We start from the raw sequence: 18,481 nt of genomic DNA on the forward strand, positions 1-18,481 counted from the left end.
AATAACTGAGGAAAAGTAAAATGTTCGGGGTGCCAAGAGTTGTGCATGCTGCACGCTGTTCTTCTTTTATACTGCCGGATGGTAGAGACCTAACCCTAGCTGCGCCGGTTCCAAATCTTCGTCGGGATCTTCTTTCCTTAATTAGCTTGATCTTTGATTGATCCTGATTGAAGATGGCGTCCAGCTGCAAACTTAGTCAACCTTTCCCATCCCTTCGGTCCTTCTAGTCTCTTCTTCTTTCTTCCACTTGCTTCGAGATTTCCAAGATTGACCTTCCTTTTATGGCTCTGGCTGTCTGCTTCCTCTGGTAACGATCAGACTGACTGCTCTTATCGGTATGGCTCATACCAGGTGGTTACTCCAGGTTCCCATGCTCCAAGTTGAATTGGAGAGGTACTTGTTGGCCGAAGCTCCATGCTGGTAAACATGGTTTGGCAATCTGGGCTCGGTAATGCCCATTCTGATCGCATTTTTTCCGTTTCCGCTCTACTGATCTTCCTTCCTCCACAACTTTGTTTTCCCCCTGGACAGACCTGAACTGACACAAATAAAGGAAAAAAGAAGGCCAAATGGCCCAAAAGTCGAAGACGCATCACCCAAGATGCTACATATTGATGCGTCTTTGACTTTTGGGCCATTTGGCCCTAATTTTTTCTCTTCTTTGTGTTTGTTTGAGTCGTCTAGGGGAGAAAATAGGTATTCAGGAAGAGGAAGCTCGGAAAAGGGCATATGCATGAAATATAGTCAGAATGGGCATTACCGGAACAAAACTCCCCAAGCTTCCAAAAGTGAAACTTACTAGGAAGAGAGCTCGGCGAAGTACCCCTTAGAACCATTCGAGGCGCGGGAACCTCCGAAGTGTACCACCTGGGGTGAGGCTAACTGAAGGAAGCAATTTGTAAGGCCATGACAGCCAGTTGCAGTCAGCACAGATGGGCTATATATGAACCAGGAAGAGAGCTCGGCGAAGTACCCCTCAGAACCATTCAAGGCGCAGGAACCTCCAAAGTGTACCACCTGGTATGAGGCCAACCGAAAGAAGAAGCTGGTAACGCCATGATAGCCAGTCGCAGTCAGCAGCTGGAGCTATATATGGAAAGACGTGTGGAGGAGATTTCCCGAAAAATTCTGGCGAATTCTAGCAATGGAAGGGTATGGAATAATGTGGAATTAACCCCAAATCCGCTGAAGATCCATTATCAATCAAATCAAATCAAGGATCAAGCTAATTATGGAAGGAAATAATCTGCTAGATTTGGTCTGCCGGCTAGGGTTTGACTGCTACCGAACTGTTATATAAACTTCAGCATGTGTGGCTGGCAGAGGGGAGATTTTCAGAGAACACATTGAGAGACCTATGAAATTTTACACTTACACATTAGTTTTTAGTGCTCTCTTAGACTTAGATTTTAGTTAGTTCACCGAGAAAACAATTTATTTTCAGTTCTTTTACATTTTTCGCACCAAACACTTTATTTGCTTTTCGTATTTCAATTCCATTGTGACGAACAAAGCCAAGGTTGTTGCCTTAGGTATTTTTATATTAAGTATTTCGAATTCCCTTTCATTCATGTGTTCATTCTATTTCGCATTTACGTTTTCCAATATGTGTGAGTAGTTCCCTTGGTAAGCTTACGGGTGGAAATAATTATTGTCGATATGTAAAACTATTGTGCGGCATTTGTGCTATAGGTTGAGTCTAGTAGTTCCGGGATCTGGGCAGAACTATGGCCAGTAAGGACCTAACGAAGAACTCCGCTCGGTACTATCCTGTCCATATCAAGCAAAGATCAGATGCCCTGGGCGTGACAACCAGTAAGGTGCTGACCGAGTAGCTGAGCAATACCATCCCAAGGTGTTGTAGATCCATCCGGCGAGAAAATAATTGATGGGATACACTGTCCTCCCTCGATCTTGGGCTTCCCTAGTGACTACCCATCAACTGTGACGAGGCATAAAGCCATGGTTATCAAACAAGGAAGGTGCTTATTGCATCGTACGTATGACTATGATCGGTCGATTTGGTATCGAAAATTACAATCCTGAGAGTCATATGTGCTCAGGGTGCAATTCCGGGGACCTTGGGAGAGAAGGTTGATGAGGGTCATACTTGGTTGATAACGGATATGACTACTATCTACGGAGAAGTGAAGCACAGCCTTGTGACCGGGGAAAAACCGTGATCTTCGGACCAAGTGATTACAATGGACTCAACCATCCCAAGTGTGAAGTATAATCTTTTGAAACGCCCCAATGTCTTTGGGCCACGCCTTGAGGTTATACGGAGCATGGACGGATCTTCAGTATGCCTATGACCAATACAAATATCGACAACAGTTATGACCTAACCGAAAGCCTTACTCCCTTGTTATATTTGATCTTTGTTTAAGTTTACTTGTGCAGATAAACAGGTTGAGACCGTGACAACTCAATTTGTGCACCCGAAGAGTAAAGTGGTTCATCACTCTCCGTGGGATCGACTGTTCTTGCTGCTAAGACTGTTCTTTGGTTGCGAGCAATAGGAGCGTGTACTGTCCGTCTGGGGCATATACATGTATTTTGATCGTACCGCACGACGGGTGCGTGTCACATATTCATTTTTGGGTCGTCCCAACGAAGATGATACATTTATATGTTTGGCAAAAATAAGGTATTTTATACACTTAAGAGTGTTTTTATTCTAGCCCATATATATAGGGGAAGGCTACGGTATAAACACTTCTTAACGTATAAATATAAACTAATTAAAATGTATGAATTCTATGTAGAACACCTATGAATTATCTGTGTAAATGTCTGAATTACGGAGAAAAAAAAATTGCTACCTTTGGGATTAGAATTCAGGACCATGAATTCATTCAACATGATGATGAATCAACCATAGATCTTGATGATCTAAGGGCTGAAAATGGTTCCTATTTTATACTTTAAAAAATATTTTTATTTAAGCCCACTCATATATATATATATATATATATATATATAGGTGAAGGTTCAATTGAGAATGCCATATATTGTTAGAATTGAGAATGCATATCCACCATTAGATCTAATTCATCAAACTGTGAGTATTTATTTTGATAACGGACGATTATTATAGAATTAAGGTTATGATAGTCCTTTTATCACATTCATTAAACGGAAATCCCACGATTTAAGCTTTTCAATATATGTGTTGTTATAGAAAGTTTTGTTCTAATACCTTCTTTCCTACTCTTACGTTACGTTACACTTCATTTTACACATGAACGTGATGGACAGTCTGATGATTATTTTTCAGGTTTTGAAATTTCTATAGTTCTGTTATTAAATATTAAGGAACACATTAATATTATATTTTTTATCTCATGAATAAATGATTTGGGCTTGTATTACTTACAAGTTCACTACAAGTTCAAATGACTTCTAGTATAAGTTCATGGCTTATTAATTTAAAGTTCGACGAGTAATACAGTGACATATATTACTTAATTCAATTTGTATTACACATAATTAATTAAATAATGCAGATACCATGTTTGTAAACATGTAGGATACAAAAGAAATGTAAGTTTTTATAACTCATGATTATCTTATTCATTTCCAACGTTCTGCAAATTATGGAATATGTTCGCAACACCATTAATACAATGATTCCCAAACTCACATATCTTAGAATGGTCAGCTTTATGCAATGCATATAACAACAGTTCCTTAAATCTACAACTTTCATATCACATCCAGCAATATAATTCCTATCGTCAAGTTTCAATGGAATTGTCATGTATGTTCTTTACAAGTATAGTTAATAAATATTGTTATATTGTGAACAAGTTAATAATGTCAGCCGTTATAATTCATTTGATTTTCTTACGAACCTTCATGAATTTCTTCATGAACATCCAAGTTCAATCCTGTGAACATGAGTTTATAAAAACTCAAATGTTATTTTTATTTATATCATACTTGGTTAGATTTTCTGTTGAACTTCGTATTATACATGCATGAACTTGTATACATTACCTCAAAATTACAATTTAGTTAAATAATTAAAATTAGTTTTTATTTCTATCATACTTTCTCAGAATATTCTGTTGAACTACACATTTTATATTTATGAATACCAAGGGTCACCATGATTATAGAAATTGTGGCGGGGTATTTATCAGTATTTTTAATGCTTTGACATTTAGACAATCATTTGTTTCCCATTATGTAAGCACATCACTGGAGCATTATTTTCTTACCTCAATACTCATTTTGTTTTGACTTTTTGACAATTCTTCTGTTGGTTTTCTTTTATCTAGTATTCATGACTTTCCAGTTTTTTTCTAGTGTTGGATTGCACACGCATTTTCAAAATAGAGCTAGCATGCCCATTCAATATTGTCGGAAAACCACCAAGTTCGTCTAATTTACACCGTACGTTCAATATTTGCATTTGACATTATTTTTTGTGATGTATCATTCGCAGCTAGAACATCCTTTAAATTAACAATAATCATGATGAACAAACCCCTTCATACCAATCTTAAAATTTGTACATTACACCTCTCATCTTTTACCAAAAATTAAACATAAGTTATATAGACAACCCTAACCCACACATTAAATGAAACCATTCTAAGTCATATGAAATGTTTTTCTCATGTTCATTATAAATGAGGCAACGTTCACGAAAATTATAAAAAACAAGTCATATCCTCTTCATTCATAATACGCAACAATGAGCCAGATAAAAGCTCTAAAGAATCGATACCATTGAATGTTGATATTCAATTTGTTGTTCACGCAACAACGAACCAGACAAAAAACATTTATTATCCAATCAACAACATATTGACATTCAAATTCTTGTTCACGCAAACTTCGCTCCAATGCAAGGATGCCTGCTTTGCAACCTCTCACCGACTTGATTACCTTCTTTTTCCTCTTTTAGCTGATTGTTGCTCTCACATCAGAATCCATCACATCATCAATACCCGCATCAGCCATATTCGGCGCTTCATTTTCCTCCTACATGTATCAATGATTAAAATTTAATTTGGTGTATATCAAACAATTATCTATATACATTAACATAATATTATTCGCAAACCATAAACCGTGTTGAATTCACTATCTGTTCCCTCTTGCTGCACACCAACATCCAGCCCTCCATGTTCATCATTTGGCTGCACATGTTGAACATGAAGTTAACATGTGTTGAACTTTATAAATTATTTGATGAACACGCACAACACGGTGTGGGAGTAGCACAACATCTATGAATATATTGACCAACTTTACTGAACTTTGTTATGTAAGGGTGTATTCACTGGCTGGATGCCATAAGGAGCACCAACCGAATTAGCTTCATCATCCACAATTTCATTTGAATCCATTCCATGCGTTGCAGCAATATCAATAATAATTTCATGTAACATAACACATTATATATTTATCATTCAGTGCGTATACGTTGAATCTTAAAAAAAAAAACACTTTCCACAACTGTCATGGATAAAATGAGGAAACATTCATTTCATATCTCATTTTTATTTGTAAAATTGGACACATACATGAGCATTTACCGAGCACATAATTCATCCGGAAGAAATGAAAGTGACCTACATGGAAAATTAATATTTTCGTTGAACAAATTTAATAATACCATCTTTTTATTTTAAACTCACATAATCGCACATTGGTTACGCGTAAAAATATAAAACCACACGCCATAATTTATTACTTACATGACACTAGAAAATATCATGAAGTCAGGATCCTATTGTTAAAACCACACACACTAATTTACTACCAACACAGTAAAATAAATATAACAATAATGAATGATTTGTGCCCCTTGGAATTTTAAGGTGTAAAATCTTTTCAATTTGAATTGTCATAAAAAGCAAATACTTGATTCTAATGAAATTTAGTATACTATACCTCACTTGAGAACCTTTTTACCACCCACAAATGCTGAATCAATACTATCTTTCACAGCCATAGATAACATTTTACCTACAAAACAATTCATCAAACAGTTGATGTGTTTAATGAACACAATGTTCACATGGATAGTGACTTAGGTTCAACGCATATGTACCTTTAAAAAATAACCAATAATTTGAACAAGTATTTATCCATAGTTTCACAAACGAAGAACATCCCAAATAAAATTAAATCTGTCAAAATTGTACCTTAAAAAAATTCCTTGAGTATGTGGAACAAGATTACTCACGACAAACACGTTCGGCGGCTGATGAAACAAGCGAACAGATGAAAAATATCTCCAAAACAAATAAATCCATTCCTTCAAAATCCATTTGAATGTATAAAAATTTATTAATCTCTTGAATCAATGCCAAAAATCGATGGCAAAAATTGATAAGTCAAAACTATAAAGATGAATTAAACTATATCAACGAAATTAGAACGATCACCTTCAATATTTAGATCTGTCTGTTCCTTGAATCAATAACTTGGGGCTTCGCCAAAACCTTCCCTCGCCGTCGTTCTTCAAAAGTATGATCGGTTCGACGAAATGTTGGGACAGTGACGAGAAACAGGTAAAATATATCCACATTTTACTCATTTAGAATCCAAATTGATTAGGGGAAGTGAGTGCAATCCGGGATACATTCAATCCATAAGATTTTGATCGAAGATTTTGGACTGAATTAGCCCTCAGGACCCGAAAAATAATTATAAAGAATTTGTGTTAATTAAAAAATTCGAACAGCATCATAGATCTCAGCCGTTCGCTGCCACTTGATCAACGGACAATATGTTTTCTTTATTCTAACTATAGGGGGTCTTTCTCAATTGAAGCCCACCCTATATATATATATATATATATATATATATGGGAGAGCTAAAAATAAGTACACTTCTTAAGATATAAAATAAGAATCATTTTCAGCCCTTAGATCATCAAGATCTACGATTGATTCATCATCCTGTTGGATGAATTCATGGTCATGAGTTCTAATCCCAAAGATAGCACAAATTTATTTTTTGCAATTCATACCTTTATAAGCAAATTCATACGTGTTCTACATAAAATTCATACATTTTTCATAGTTCTTATTTCTTATTTTAACAGGTGCTCTCACGGTAGCCCTTCCATATATATTTCATTGAAGAGACATAAAATTTTAAAAGTTATGTTATGATGAATTCAAATTGGAAACATTTGGGCTAGTACACACACATGTTATACATCGAGTATTTGCTAATACAAGGTGGTACTTCATTAAAAGTTATTTCGGTGTGTAGTGTTGGCCTAATGATAGAGTGATTAATACATAAGGCAAAAGATTTCAAGTTCGAGTCTATCATCATACATGCCAAAAATTAAAAACATAAAATTTGTAATTATTCAAAATCAAAATTCAGAGAGACATTTATTTCTCTCGATATACCTCAGGGGGCTAGTAGTAATATTAATGGCTCGTTTGGTACGCGGTATGAGATAAGATGTGATATGTTTGACTGTCATGTCTTTTACTATATGTCATATTAATATCATGTTTGGTAGAATGCATTAAAATATCTGTATAATGTAATATGTTGTTTGGTATGATGAATTAAGATTATATAAAGGTAATATAATAGTTATAATTATGAAATGTACTACACATACCACCTCTGTATGTGGTATACATAATCCCTCAAATTAGTATAATATTTTCGGGCTTTTATTTTATATAAATGATCATGTGTTTCATATTACTTCTTAGCAAATAAGATATTAAGGTGTCATAAATATATTATACACCATAATCACTTGTACCATATGAGCCATCAAGTAAAGAGAATTACATTTTACATTCGCAATCACAAAAACTTGTGTTCAACATGTTGCACCATGCAACAGGGTCACCCGCAACCCCCCGACTCGCTTTGACCCAACGCGGCATATAAAAGCAAAAACCTAGGGCTCAAAGTTGTACCTATTCTCCTTCATGCACCACCTCTTCCCACTTGATCTTGCCGCTCCTCCATATCATTGTCGCCCCATCGCCTCACCATAAGATTGTGCGAGCTTGGCCCCCACTCGAGCGAGTATCACCCGGAGCCACTGTCAATCATCACGAACCACTCCTCCACCGGCACCATGTTGTGTCTGAGAGTCAAAAGAACCATTAGTGTTCAGCTTCACCTATGGAGACACAGGGGGGAGCTCGCACACCATAATGGAGCGAAGGATCCTCCTCACGTGAGGACCTGGTGGCATGAAGTCAACCTCACGTCAATGAATACCGATGACTGTCCCAGCCGCAACAAGAAAACGTAGATAATGAGTAACCTGTCAAATCACATGAGAAGCACGAAAAAGAATAGCCCTAAGCTTACAGCTATTCCTTTCCGTCAAAAGGAACCACATAATCAAACAAGGAATTAGAAACTTTAGTGTAGTAAGTTTAGTTTACTTATTAAATTTTGTAGTTTCAATTTTGAAAATCATAATTCATTTGTACATGTAAATTATAATCTTTTTAAACATTGAATTCAATAAAAATACAAATTTTCTTATATTTTGGTGGTAAATCGTAAATGTGTTATAATTTTATTTCATTTATACTATAGTTTATTGTATTTCGTCTTGATTATATTCACTAATAAATAATTCATTACATGTAATGTATTTCATAATGCAATTTCATACACAAAACATTAAAAAAAAAAAAAACACTGTCGGTTCGGACCTTGAACCGCCGATTTCCGACCCGATCTGAAACCGCAGATTCAAGGCCTAGAACCAGCCCTTCCAGAATTCTTCATGGGCCGGTTACAGTTCACCTTCCTGGTGAACTGTGAATTGCCGGTTCAGATTTGGAACCGATGATTTTGGCCGTGAACACCACTAGTACAACATATTGCACACAAGACCACCTTATCCGCAATTACCCATTATTACACAAATGAAGGAAGTTCTATATTTCTATTGGGGCTTCATACATGTGAAAATCTCAATTTCTAAGCATGAAATATTTGTATTACATTCCGAAACGATTAATCTTTTACAACCGAAAGAAGAATCAAAATCATTTGGGGTTTTATAGAGCTGTAGCAAGATTCAGGATTCAACATTCAGTCACTTGACTTCCCACACCATGCTATCTGTGTTCTAATTAGTGAATGTACAAACGATTCACCGCTTCAACCTCATCTAGCAGCTGGATATTGGGGTTGCAATCTTGCATTTTTATTCCCTGTATTTTCAGCATTCGAAGGGGCCTTGACGTGCATAGATGTTTTGTGTATATCTCTCTCTATCGATTTAAACCTCAATCTGAGAAGTAATGAGTTCGACATCACACCAATGGAACTCAACCCCATAAGTGCACCAGCAATTGAAGGTGATAGCATGGTTCCAGTCACAGGCAACAACGTTCCAGCTGCTACGGGGATTCCTACCTGTAGAAACGAACAGCATGTTACTCACCAAATGGCAAATATACCTAGGAATTGCAGAAGACAAGAGAATGCAGTGGCTACTTCGGATAAATAATACTCCCTCCGTCCACTTGGCCTGTATTCCTTTATGGGTACAAATTTACACTACATTAAATATCAGCCCACACACCTTTACACTACAATCTTACTCCTAAATAACCGTATTGAAAAGAACTAGGCCAAGTGAGGTGGGACGGAGGGAATAATAAAGAAACCAACAACGGTCTGAAACTCGAAAGAACAATCAAAGAAGCAGAACAGCATCAAATGCATCAGTCTTCTCACTGAAATGGTGGCAAGAAACATTGTGTATCATGAATAATGTTATTAACTGGCAACATAAAGAGCAGTATAAGTTTGTTACAATCTAATATCGTCCAACAAGCATCAAACTTTATATTGCCATTTTACGAGGTTAATATAAACTATGGGTTGACAGTACTCAAATGGCATCGAGAGCATAAATTCCACAGGGGTGGAGAACCAATTTGATGTAATACAATATGGGACATGATGCAAGCACCATTAAATTTGCATGGGAAATTAACATTTTCAAAGTATCAGTTGCTTCTATCCACCATTTACATGTAATCATTTTGCTAGGTCCTAAGAGACACAATCTTGGAGCTGCGTAGGTAAAATTCATAACATCCTCATACAAGCTCAACAGACACCAATTAGTGCATGTCCAGTCCAGAGGAGCAGATAATGTTGCATTATCTTGGGTAGTAGGAAGTACCCATTTGACGCAGGTTCTCAGGCCAAGATTTGATAGTTAGGACAAGCCACAGGTCACCTATGCTGAGCTGAATCAAGTGCCTAGTAAACTTTAGCCATGGACCCTTGATGCTCAAAAGTCCATAATCAGTCTTATGTGATCTTTTCACCCATGTGATATGACAGTAGTTTATGCTTTTTTAACCCACATCCTTCTATAAATATTCCTAAGTCCTAGACATAACTCCGTTCCCTTTTTGTTACACAAGATTTGTTTTACCAGGGATCTATAACTCAAGAAAGTATAAATATTAGAAACTGTGCTATGAAGAAAATAAATTGCAGAATTGCAAAAAACTCACAATGTTGTATGCGAAGGCCCACCAAAGATTTTGCTTCACAGTCTTCATGGTAAGTCTACTTAGCTCCAGTGCATCAAGCAACTGCATGGAAAACCATATCAAGCAGACACACAAAGCTGCACGTTATCTGAATTCATGAAACCCACTTGGGATCATCACAGGAGCTTTTTAATTTGGGGTTCACGACTTGGTAACTTAACTGATAGCATGTGAACTTGTTGTCCTCATTTAAAAGACGTAAATCACCAATCCCAAGTCCAGATATATGTACATAGGCCCAGAATATCTTGCTCTCACATGTCATAGAAGTCTTTGCAGAAGATAGAAAGTAAAGCATTTTTGGATTATACATGCTATGGGGCCCATAACTGACAGCTACATGTGTAAAAATAAATTTTCTTGTTATTAAAAAAAAAAAAAAAGAATCTTTAATGGGATATATTATGCACCCTCAAGCTTAGTAAAGAACTCAACCTAATCTACTTCAGAAACATAACAAATGCAGAAACCAGCAAAGCTCAAGTGCCGATGCCAAATTAAACTATTAAATTCTAGATGGAAATTAAAGGCCGATAAAAGATAACGTAGAAAAGGAAAGCAATTATGGAAACGAAATAAAATAATGAAAATTAATACTCTAATCTAGATTACAGAAATGGAATTGTAAATCATAAAACATAACATAAACGAAACTGAATTCAACAGATTAAAATTAAAAGGAAAATGCGAGTACCAATGAATGTCACGAGAATAGATCCACGCGTCACTGCTTACAACCTCTATGGAATTGAATTACTGAAAGCTAAAAAATCTCAATAAAAATCTCACTGAAAAACAAAAAGCTACCAGGACAAAACTCGAAACCCTAAAAACGTTTGGTGCCAGAATGTGGGCGGAAGTATGATCTCCTTAACACTGAGAGTCTCGCCCCCCCTTTTATACTCCAAAATAAAAACACGCTCTTTCTCCTTTTTTTTCTTTTAATTCCAGAACTTAAGCACGTGGCATAATCTTATTGGAGCATAAACCTAGTTTGAGTTATTCAGGTCCTCGACTATATGCAGGAGCAGATCGGCGATTGGAAGGTGGAGCTCGGCGAGTTGCTGTGTGGATTGCTGCTGAATCGGCGATGGAAGGTGGCGAGGAGATGAAGGCCTCGCCGAGCTCAGTACAGGTCCTCGGCGAGTTGCTGTGTGGATTGCTGCTGAATCGGCGATGGAAGGTGCTGAAGCTCGGCGATGGGAGGCTGAACTCGTCGATGGAGTAGATGACGCTCGAGCGCACGGCTCGGCGATGGAATGGAGTGCTCGCCGATGGGGGTGCTGAAGCTCGGCGATGGGAGGCTGGATCGGCGAGGGGGGCTGCAGCTCGGCGCGGAGTGAAGATGGCGAGGAGATGAAGGCCTCGACCTAGCAGTATTGAGAGATCGGCGATCTACACGGCGAGCTCTCCAAGGCATCGGCAATCTGGAATAAGACTCGGACTCGGATGTAAGCGTGAGTACACGGGCGCATGCGCCACACGTACTCCGCCTTCTTTTGCTCCCAGAAAATACTAAATATAGACATTACCTTTATTTCCACAAATTCCTACAAAGAATAGGTAAATGTCATTCAAAACACCAATACTCATAAGATATAAGACCAAAATGCACTCACAACTCCCCCACAATATGAACAAATAGGCACAAATCAACCCCCCCACACTTAGTCTTTTGCTTGTCCTCAAGCAAAATCCATAGGAATTTAACAAAGGAAGATATCAACGATGCTCATTTCCAACCAAACATTCCAACAGCCAGTTCAAAATTTCCAGTCAACACATGTCTCCCGATGATGAAAGTACCTTAAAGTTTAAGAAGCAACACAACTGTAATGCAAGTAATTCAATCAGACCCAATTCTCCGCTAGAGGTGAATTCCCTAATGTGATGCCTTTATAATCAATATCTTTCAAGTTCATACTAATTTTCGACGGTTAAGCCAACTTTCATGAGATAAAACCTTTTGGAGGTAATCCAAAGTCTTCTCACGTGGTTTCCCATGCTCATAGATAACTAGAGGAGCAGAGACTCAGAGCTGTCAAAACATTCTAAATTCGAACACTTCACACAACAGTTAGGCCATACTTCATGAGATGTGTTTAGCCCTATTTTGTGATAAATCGCTGGGTGTTTACGTGTTATATTGACTTTTATTTTGGTCTCTTTCACTTAAGAGTTGAATGATTTGAGCTTTTGTGCTAATTTTGTTGTCTCAGGATATTGTGCTCACATTGATTGATATGTGAACAAAATTAAAGTCAGAATTTAGTTGAATGGTCTGATGAAGAATCAAAGTTCGTCTCGATACGAGTTCGTAGGCGAAAACGGATCTAAAATCCGACTTGAAACGAGGGAGAACGGACCAAAACAAAAACGCCGCGCGCACGGCGCCCGCCTAGCCTCGCCGCTCGCCTACTTTGGATTCACGAAAGGGGTAGTAGGCGGCCGCCTACTTCTCTAGGCCACCGCCTACTCTTGCGGCCACCGCCTACTTCTAGGCCACCGCCTACTTCTAGGCGGCCGCCTACTGCGTGATCTGGCAGTTACGAATTTTTTAGTTTAAAACCCATCTCTAGAGTTTCACTTTATCATTCTCGTCTCCAGCAGCCTCCATAGGCGATTTCCACATTTTTCCTTGGGTTTTTAGAGTTTCAAATCAATTACTTTCGATTGTGGATTCATTGGATTGCTTTGGATGTCAATTAACACTTCATCGGATTGGTTTTCCTTGGATTGCTATGTTTTGTAAGAACTCCCTTTGATTCTCTTTGTTTATGAATCCCTTGGTTATTTGAGTTTTTGTTTCTTGTCTTTGATGAATGTGATGATTGGAGATTATTATTGTTGAGTTTAGATAATCTTGATTATATGAATTCTTTGGTTAATTGAATCCTTGTTTTATACTTTTGATGGATGTAAGGATTAGAGATGATTGTTGTTGAGTTTAGATAATCTACGTGATTCGTAGTTCGTTGCTATTGCTTACGTTTTTCCCTTCTTGTTGGTGAAAGTTTAGAGATTTCTTTTTATGGAGATTAAGATTTTCTTTGCATTCGAATCTTATGCTTGATTTAGTTTCTTGCCTAGGTAGTTATTAATCTTTGATGTTTACAAGTTTATGATCGTTTGGTTTAGTGTTGGAGTTGGAAACTCTTGTTGATTTCGTTAATGTTCAAATACCATGTTCTAGTTAGTTCGTCGTTGAGTTGCTTGCGGAATTCTCTTGGATTGTGTGTGTTTGCTTAACATTCATTTGATTAAATGTTAATATGTTAATTCGCCTAGATAATCGTTGTTTATGGTGTTGAATTGATGATTGCTTTCTAGATTGCTAGTTTAGAACCTTAGCTTTGTTTTCCTTCTTGCGTTCTTATTGGCTTCCTATCTTTTGCCTAGTTAACTTTATATGCTTTATTTTAATTACGCATTAGTTAATCGGAGAGAAAGTGTCAGACCCAATTACCCGATTAGAGTGTTTAGATTTCTTTTAAGTTTCTTGTGAGCAATACGATTAGAGCCCTGCTAAGTCTTCCTTGTGAGACGACTTGAGTCACCTTACCACCCTAGGACGACCTCGTACGATTGCGAGTCAATCCATTAGGTGTTTTGGGTTGAGTCAAGATGAAGTCTTTTGGAGGTAATCCAAAGTCTTCTCATGTGGTTTCCCATGCTCATAGATAACTAGAGGAGCAGAGACCTAGAGCTGTCAAACATTTCATCAATCAAACCACTTCACATATCAAGATACGATAATAGGCAATCACACTGACAACACTCCCTCTAGCATCAACCGGACAAATCATGTTTCACTTACTTACAAAAATGTTGCAACCAAACTCCAAAGTCATTTCACAAACAAGAGACATGCATCAAAATAAAAACCAGAACAACCGCCAATCAGCACTCATTCCAAAATTTACATCGAAAACACTTCACTTCCTCAAATTCATACAGATTAGCAAGCATCCAAGAATCTAGCCAAGTACAGGGGGACCATTTGCCCAAAGTCATAAAACCACATCATTGCACTTATCAAAATAAAGACACCCCTTCCCCACACGAAAAAGCATGCCATGTCCTCAGGGCAAAAGATAAAGTAAGGAAAACGTCCCTGAGTATTGCCAATGACGAATAGAAGGAAAGCTCGCATATCCAAACCACAGGAAACTGCAACCAAAATATTGTGTAGAGGCATTTCATTCTTTCGTCCCAGATTTCCTACTCTCTGACATCTATCACAAGCCAGATAAAAATTATGTGCATCTTTAAATAAAGAAGGCCAAAATAAACCAGATTGAAGAACTTTATGCGCTGTCTTCTGTCCCCCAAAATGTCCTCCACAATGAGCTTCATGGCACAGACTCAGAACTCGTTGCTGCTCTTCTGCCGGTACACATCTTCTGATTACTTCATCTTTTCCCAGCTTGAATAGATATGGGTCTTCCCAGTAATAATGCCTGCACATAGCAAGAAATCTTTTCCTTTCCTGGGATGTCAGATTCGGTCTTAATTCTCCACATGCCAAATAATTCACAATATCAGCAAACCAAGGCACCGAAGTCAATTCATATGCATGCTCAAAAGGAAAAGATTCAGAAATAATTTTGTGGTCAGATTCAGCCAAATTATTTTCCAACCTTGACAAATGATCTGCCACAGAATTCTCACTGCCTTTCCTATCCTTAATTTCTACATCAAATTCTTGCAGTAATAAAATCCATCGGATAAGTCGCGGCTTAGCTTGTGTTTTAGTCAGTAGATATCTCAAAGCCGCATGGTCACTGTGAACAATTACCTTAGATCCAATAATGTAAGCACGAAATTTATCTAAAGCAAAAACCACAGCAAGCAGCTCTTTTTCCGTAGTGGTGTAATTTATTTGTGCACTGTTTAAAGTTAAACTAGCATAATAAATTACACGCAACATTTTATCTACACGCTGACCAAGCACGGCTCCTACAGCAGAATTTGATGCATCACACATAATTTCAAAAGGCAAAGTCCAATCAGGAGTAATGACAACAGGAGCAGAACTCAATTTCGACTTAAGCGATTCAAAGGCAAACATGCAAGAATCATCAAAATGGAAAGGCACATCTTGGGCTAGCAGTTTACACAATGGTTGACTTATTTTAGAAAAATCTTTAATGAAACGCCGATAAAATCCAGCGTGACCTAAGAAACTTCTAATTCCCTTCACATCAACAGGAGGAGGCAATTTTTCAATTATCTCAACCTTAGCTCTATCAACCTCAATACCATGCTTTGACACCACATGGCCCAAGACAATACCACTTGTTACCATAAAATGACTCTTTTCCCAACTCAAAGTTAGGCCACTTTCTATACACCTTTTCAGGACTAAATCAATCTTAGCTAGACAATCACTAAAAGATTGACCAAACACCGAAAAATCGTCCATGAAAATTTCCACAAAGTTACCTATCATTTCCGAAAAAATCGACATCATGCACCTTTGAAACGTCCCAGGTGCATTGCACAATCCAAAAGGCATCTTTTTCCATGCAAACGTCCCAAATGGAGTGGTGAAGGCTGTTTTGTCTTGATCTTCCGGCGCAATCGCGATCTGATAGTAACCTGACAAACCATCAAGAAAACAGTAAAAATCATGTCCAGCTAAACAGTCTAACATCTGATCAATAAAAGGAAGAGGAAAATGATCCTTTTTCGTAGCGGCATTCAACTTCCTATAGTCGATGCACATTCGCCAACCCGTGACAGGACGAGTCGGCACCAACTCCCTTTTATCATTGAGGATGACAGTGATCCCTCCTTTCTTCGGCACTACATGCACCGGGCTCACCCATTCGCTGTCGGCGATGGGGTAGATGATCCCCTCCGCCAGTAGCTTGAGAATCTCCTTGCGCACCACCTCCATGAGGACGGGATTCAATCTTCGTTGGCCATCTCTTCTTGGCCGAGCTCCCTCCTCGAGGTGAATCCTGTGCATGCATGTAGCTGGACTAATGCCACGAATGTCAGCCAAACTCCATCCAAAAGCTGCCTTGTTTCTCTTCAACACCGACATCAACGCTGTCTCTTGCTCCTGAGTAAGTGCAGATGATATGATCAATGGATTCTCATCCCCTTCTTCCAAAAACACATATTTAAGATTTGCAGGGAGTTCCTTCAGCTCAAGTACCGATGCCAAATTAAACTATTAAATTCTAGATGGAAATTAAAGGCCGATAAAAGATAACGTAGAAAAGGAAAGCAATTATGGAAACGAAATAAAATAATGAAAATTAATACTCTAATCTAGATTACAGAAATGGAATTGTAAATCATAAAACATAACATAAACGAAACTGAATTCAACAGATTAAAATTAAAAGGAAAATGCGAGTACCAATGAATGTCACGAGAATAGATCCACGCGTCACTGCTTACAACCTCTATGGAATTGAATTACTGAAAGCTAAAAATCTCAATAAAAATCTCACTGAAAAACAAAAAGCTAACAGGACAAAACTCGAAACCCTAAAAACGTTTTGGTGCCAGAATGTGGGCGGAAGTATGATCTCCTTAACACTGAGAGTCTCGCCCCCCCTTTTATACTCCAAAATAAAAACACGCTCTTTCTCCTTTTTTTTCTTTTAATTCCAGAACTTAAGCACGTGGCGTAATCTTATTGGAGCATAAACCTAGTTTGAGTTATTCAGGTCCTCGACTATATGCAGGAGCAGATCGGCGATTGGAAGGTGGAGCTCGGCGAGTTGCTGTGTGGATTGCTGCTGAATCGGCGATGGAAGGTGGCGAGGAGATGAAGGCCTCGCCGAGCTCAGTACAGGTCCTCGGCGAGTTGCTGTGTGGATTGCTGCTGAATCGGCGATGGAAGGTGCTGAAGCTCGGCGATGGGAGGCTGAACTCGGCGATGGAGTAGATGACGCTCGAGCGCACGGCTCGGCGATGGAATGGAGTGCTCGCCGATGGGGGTGCTGAAGCTCGGCGATGGGAGGCTGGATCGGCGAGGGGGGCTGCAGCTCGGCGCGGAGTGAAGATGGCGAGGAGATGAAGGCCTCGACCTAGCAGTATTGAGAGATCGGCGATCTACACGGCGAGCTCTCCAAGGCATCGGCAATCTGGAATAAGACTCGGACTCGGATGTAAGCGTGAGTACACGGGCGCATGCGCCACACGTACTCCGCCTTCTTTTGCTCCCAGAAAATACTAAATATAGACATTACCTTTATTTCCACAAATTCCTACAAAGAATAGGTAAATGTCATTCAAAACACCAATACTCATAAGATATAAGACCAAAATGCACTCACAACTCCCCCACAATATGAACAAATAGGCACAAATCAACTACCCATCAGCTGTGATGAGGCATAAAGCCATGGTTATCAAACAAGGAAGGTGCTTATTGCATCGTACGTATGACTATGATCGGTCGGTTTGGTATCGAAAATTACAATCCTGAGAGTCATATGTGCTCAGGGTGCAGTTCTGGGGACCTTGGGAGAGAAGGTTGATGAGGGTCATACTTGGTTGATAACGGATATGACTACTATCTACGGAGAAGTGAAGCACAGCCTTGTGACCGGGGAAAAACCGTGATCTTCGGACCAAGTGATTACAATGGACTCAACCATCCCAAGTGTGAAGTATAATCTTTTGAAACGCCCCAATGTCTTTGGGCCACGCCTTGAGGTTATACGGAGCATGGACGGATCTTCAGTATGCCTATGACCAATACAAATATCGACAACAGTTATGACCTAACCGAAAGCCTTACCCCCTTGTTATATTTGATCTTTGTTTAAGTTTACTTGTGCAGATAAACAGGTTGAGACCGTGACAACTCAATTTGTGCACCCGAAGAGTAAAGTGGTTCCTCACTCTCCGTGGGATCGACCATATACTTGCTGCTAAGACTGTTCTTTGGTTGCGAGCAATAGGAGCGTGTA

General features: G+C 38.6%; 1 protein-coding gene and 1 long non-coding RNA gene across 2 annotated transcripts; both read right to left on the reverse strand.

The window, feature by feature from the left end:
* Positions 1-4,715: 4,715 nt before the first annotated feature.
* LOC131019462 (uncharacterized) lies at positions 4,716-6,631 on the reverse strand. Its single transcript, XR_009100262.1, has 4 exons — positions 6,165-6,631; positions 5,911-5,985; positions 5,085-5,153; positions 4,716-4,995 (listed from the first exon to the last, which is right to left on the reverse strand). It is a non-coding gene; the product is annotated as an uncharacterized LOC131019462 (long non-coding RNA).
* Positions 6,632-8,929: 2,298 nt separating this feature from the next.
* Positions 8,930-10,925, reverse strand: LOC131019461 (copper-transporting ATPase PAA1, chloroplastic-like). Its single transcript, XM_057948013.1, has 2 exons — positions 10,506-10,925; positions 8,930-9,387 (listed from the first exon to the last, which is right to left on the reverse strand). The coding sequence occupies exons 1-2, from the start codon at positions 10,590-10,592 to the stop codon at positions 9,136-9,138; spliced, it is 339 nt and encodes a 112-aa protein (XP_057803996.1). The 5' UTR covers positions 10,593-10,925; the 3' UTR covers positions 8,930-9,135.
* Between the last annotated feature and the right edge of the window lie 7,556 nt (positions 10,926-18,481).

This window comes from Salvia miltiorrhiza, chromosome 4, assembly GCF_028751815.1.
Source record: "Salvia miltiorrhiza cultivar Shanhuang (shh) chromosome 4, IMPLAD_Smil_shh, whole genome shotgun sequence".
NCBI classification, from domain to species: Eukaryota; Viridiplantae; Streptophyta; class Magnoliopsida; order Lamiales; family Lamiaceae; genus Salvia; species Salvia miltiorrhiza.

Excerpts from the sequence above, each read along its gene's own strand:
- LOC131019461 (XM_057948013.1), bottom strand. The coding sequence starts at position 10,592 with ATGCAGTTGCTTGATGCACTGGAGCTAAGTAGACTTACCATGAAGACT. Across the intron at positions 9,388-10,505 it reads GGGCCTTCGCATACAACATT|GTAGGAATCCCCGTAGCAGC; the intron begins GTGAGTTTTTTG and ends TCGTTTCTACAG.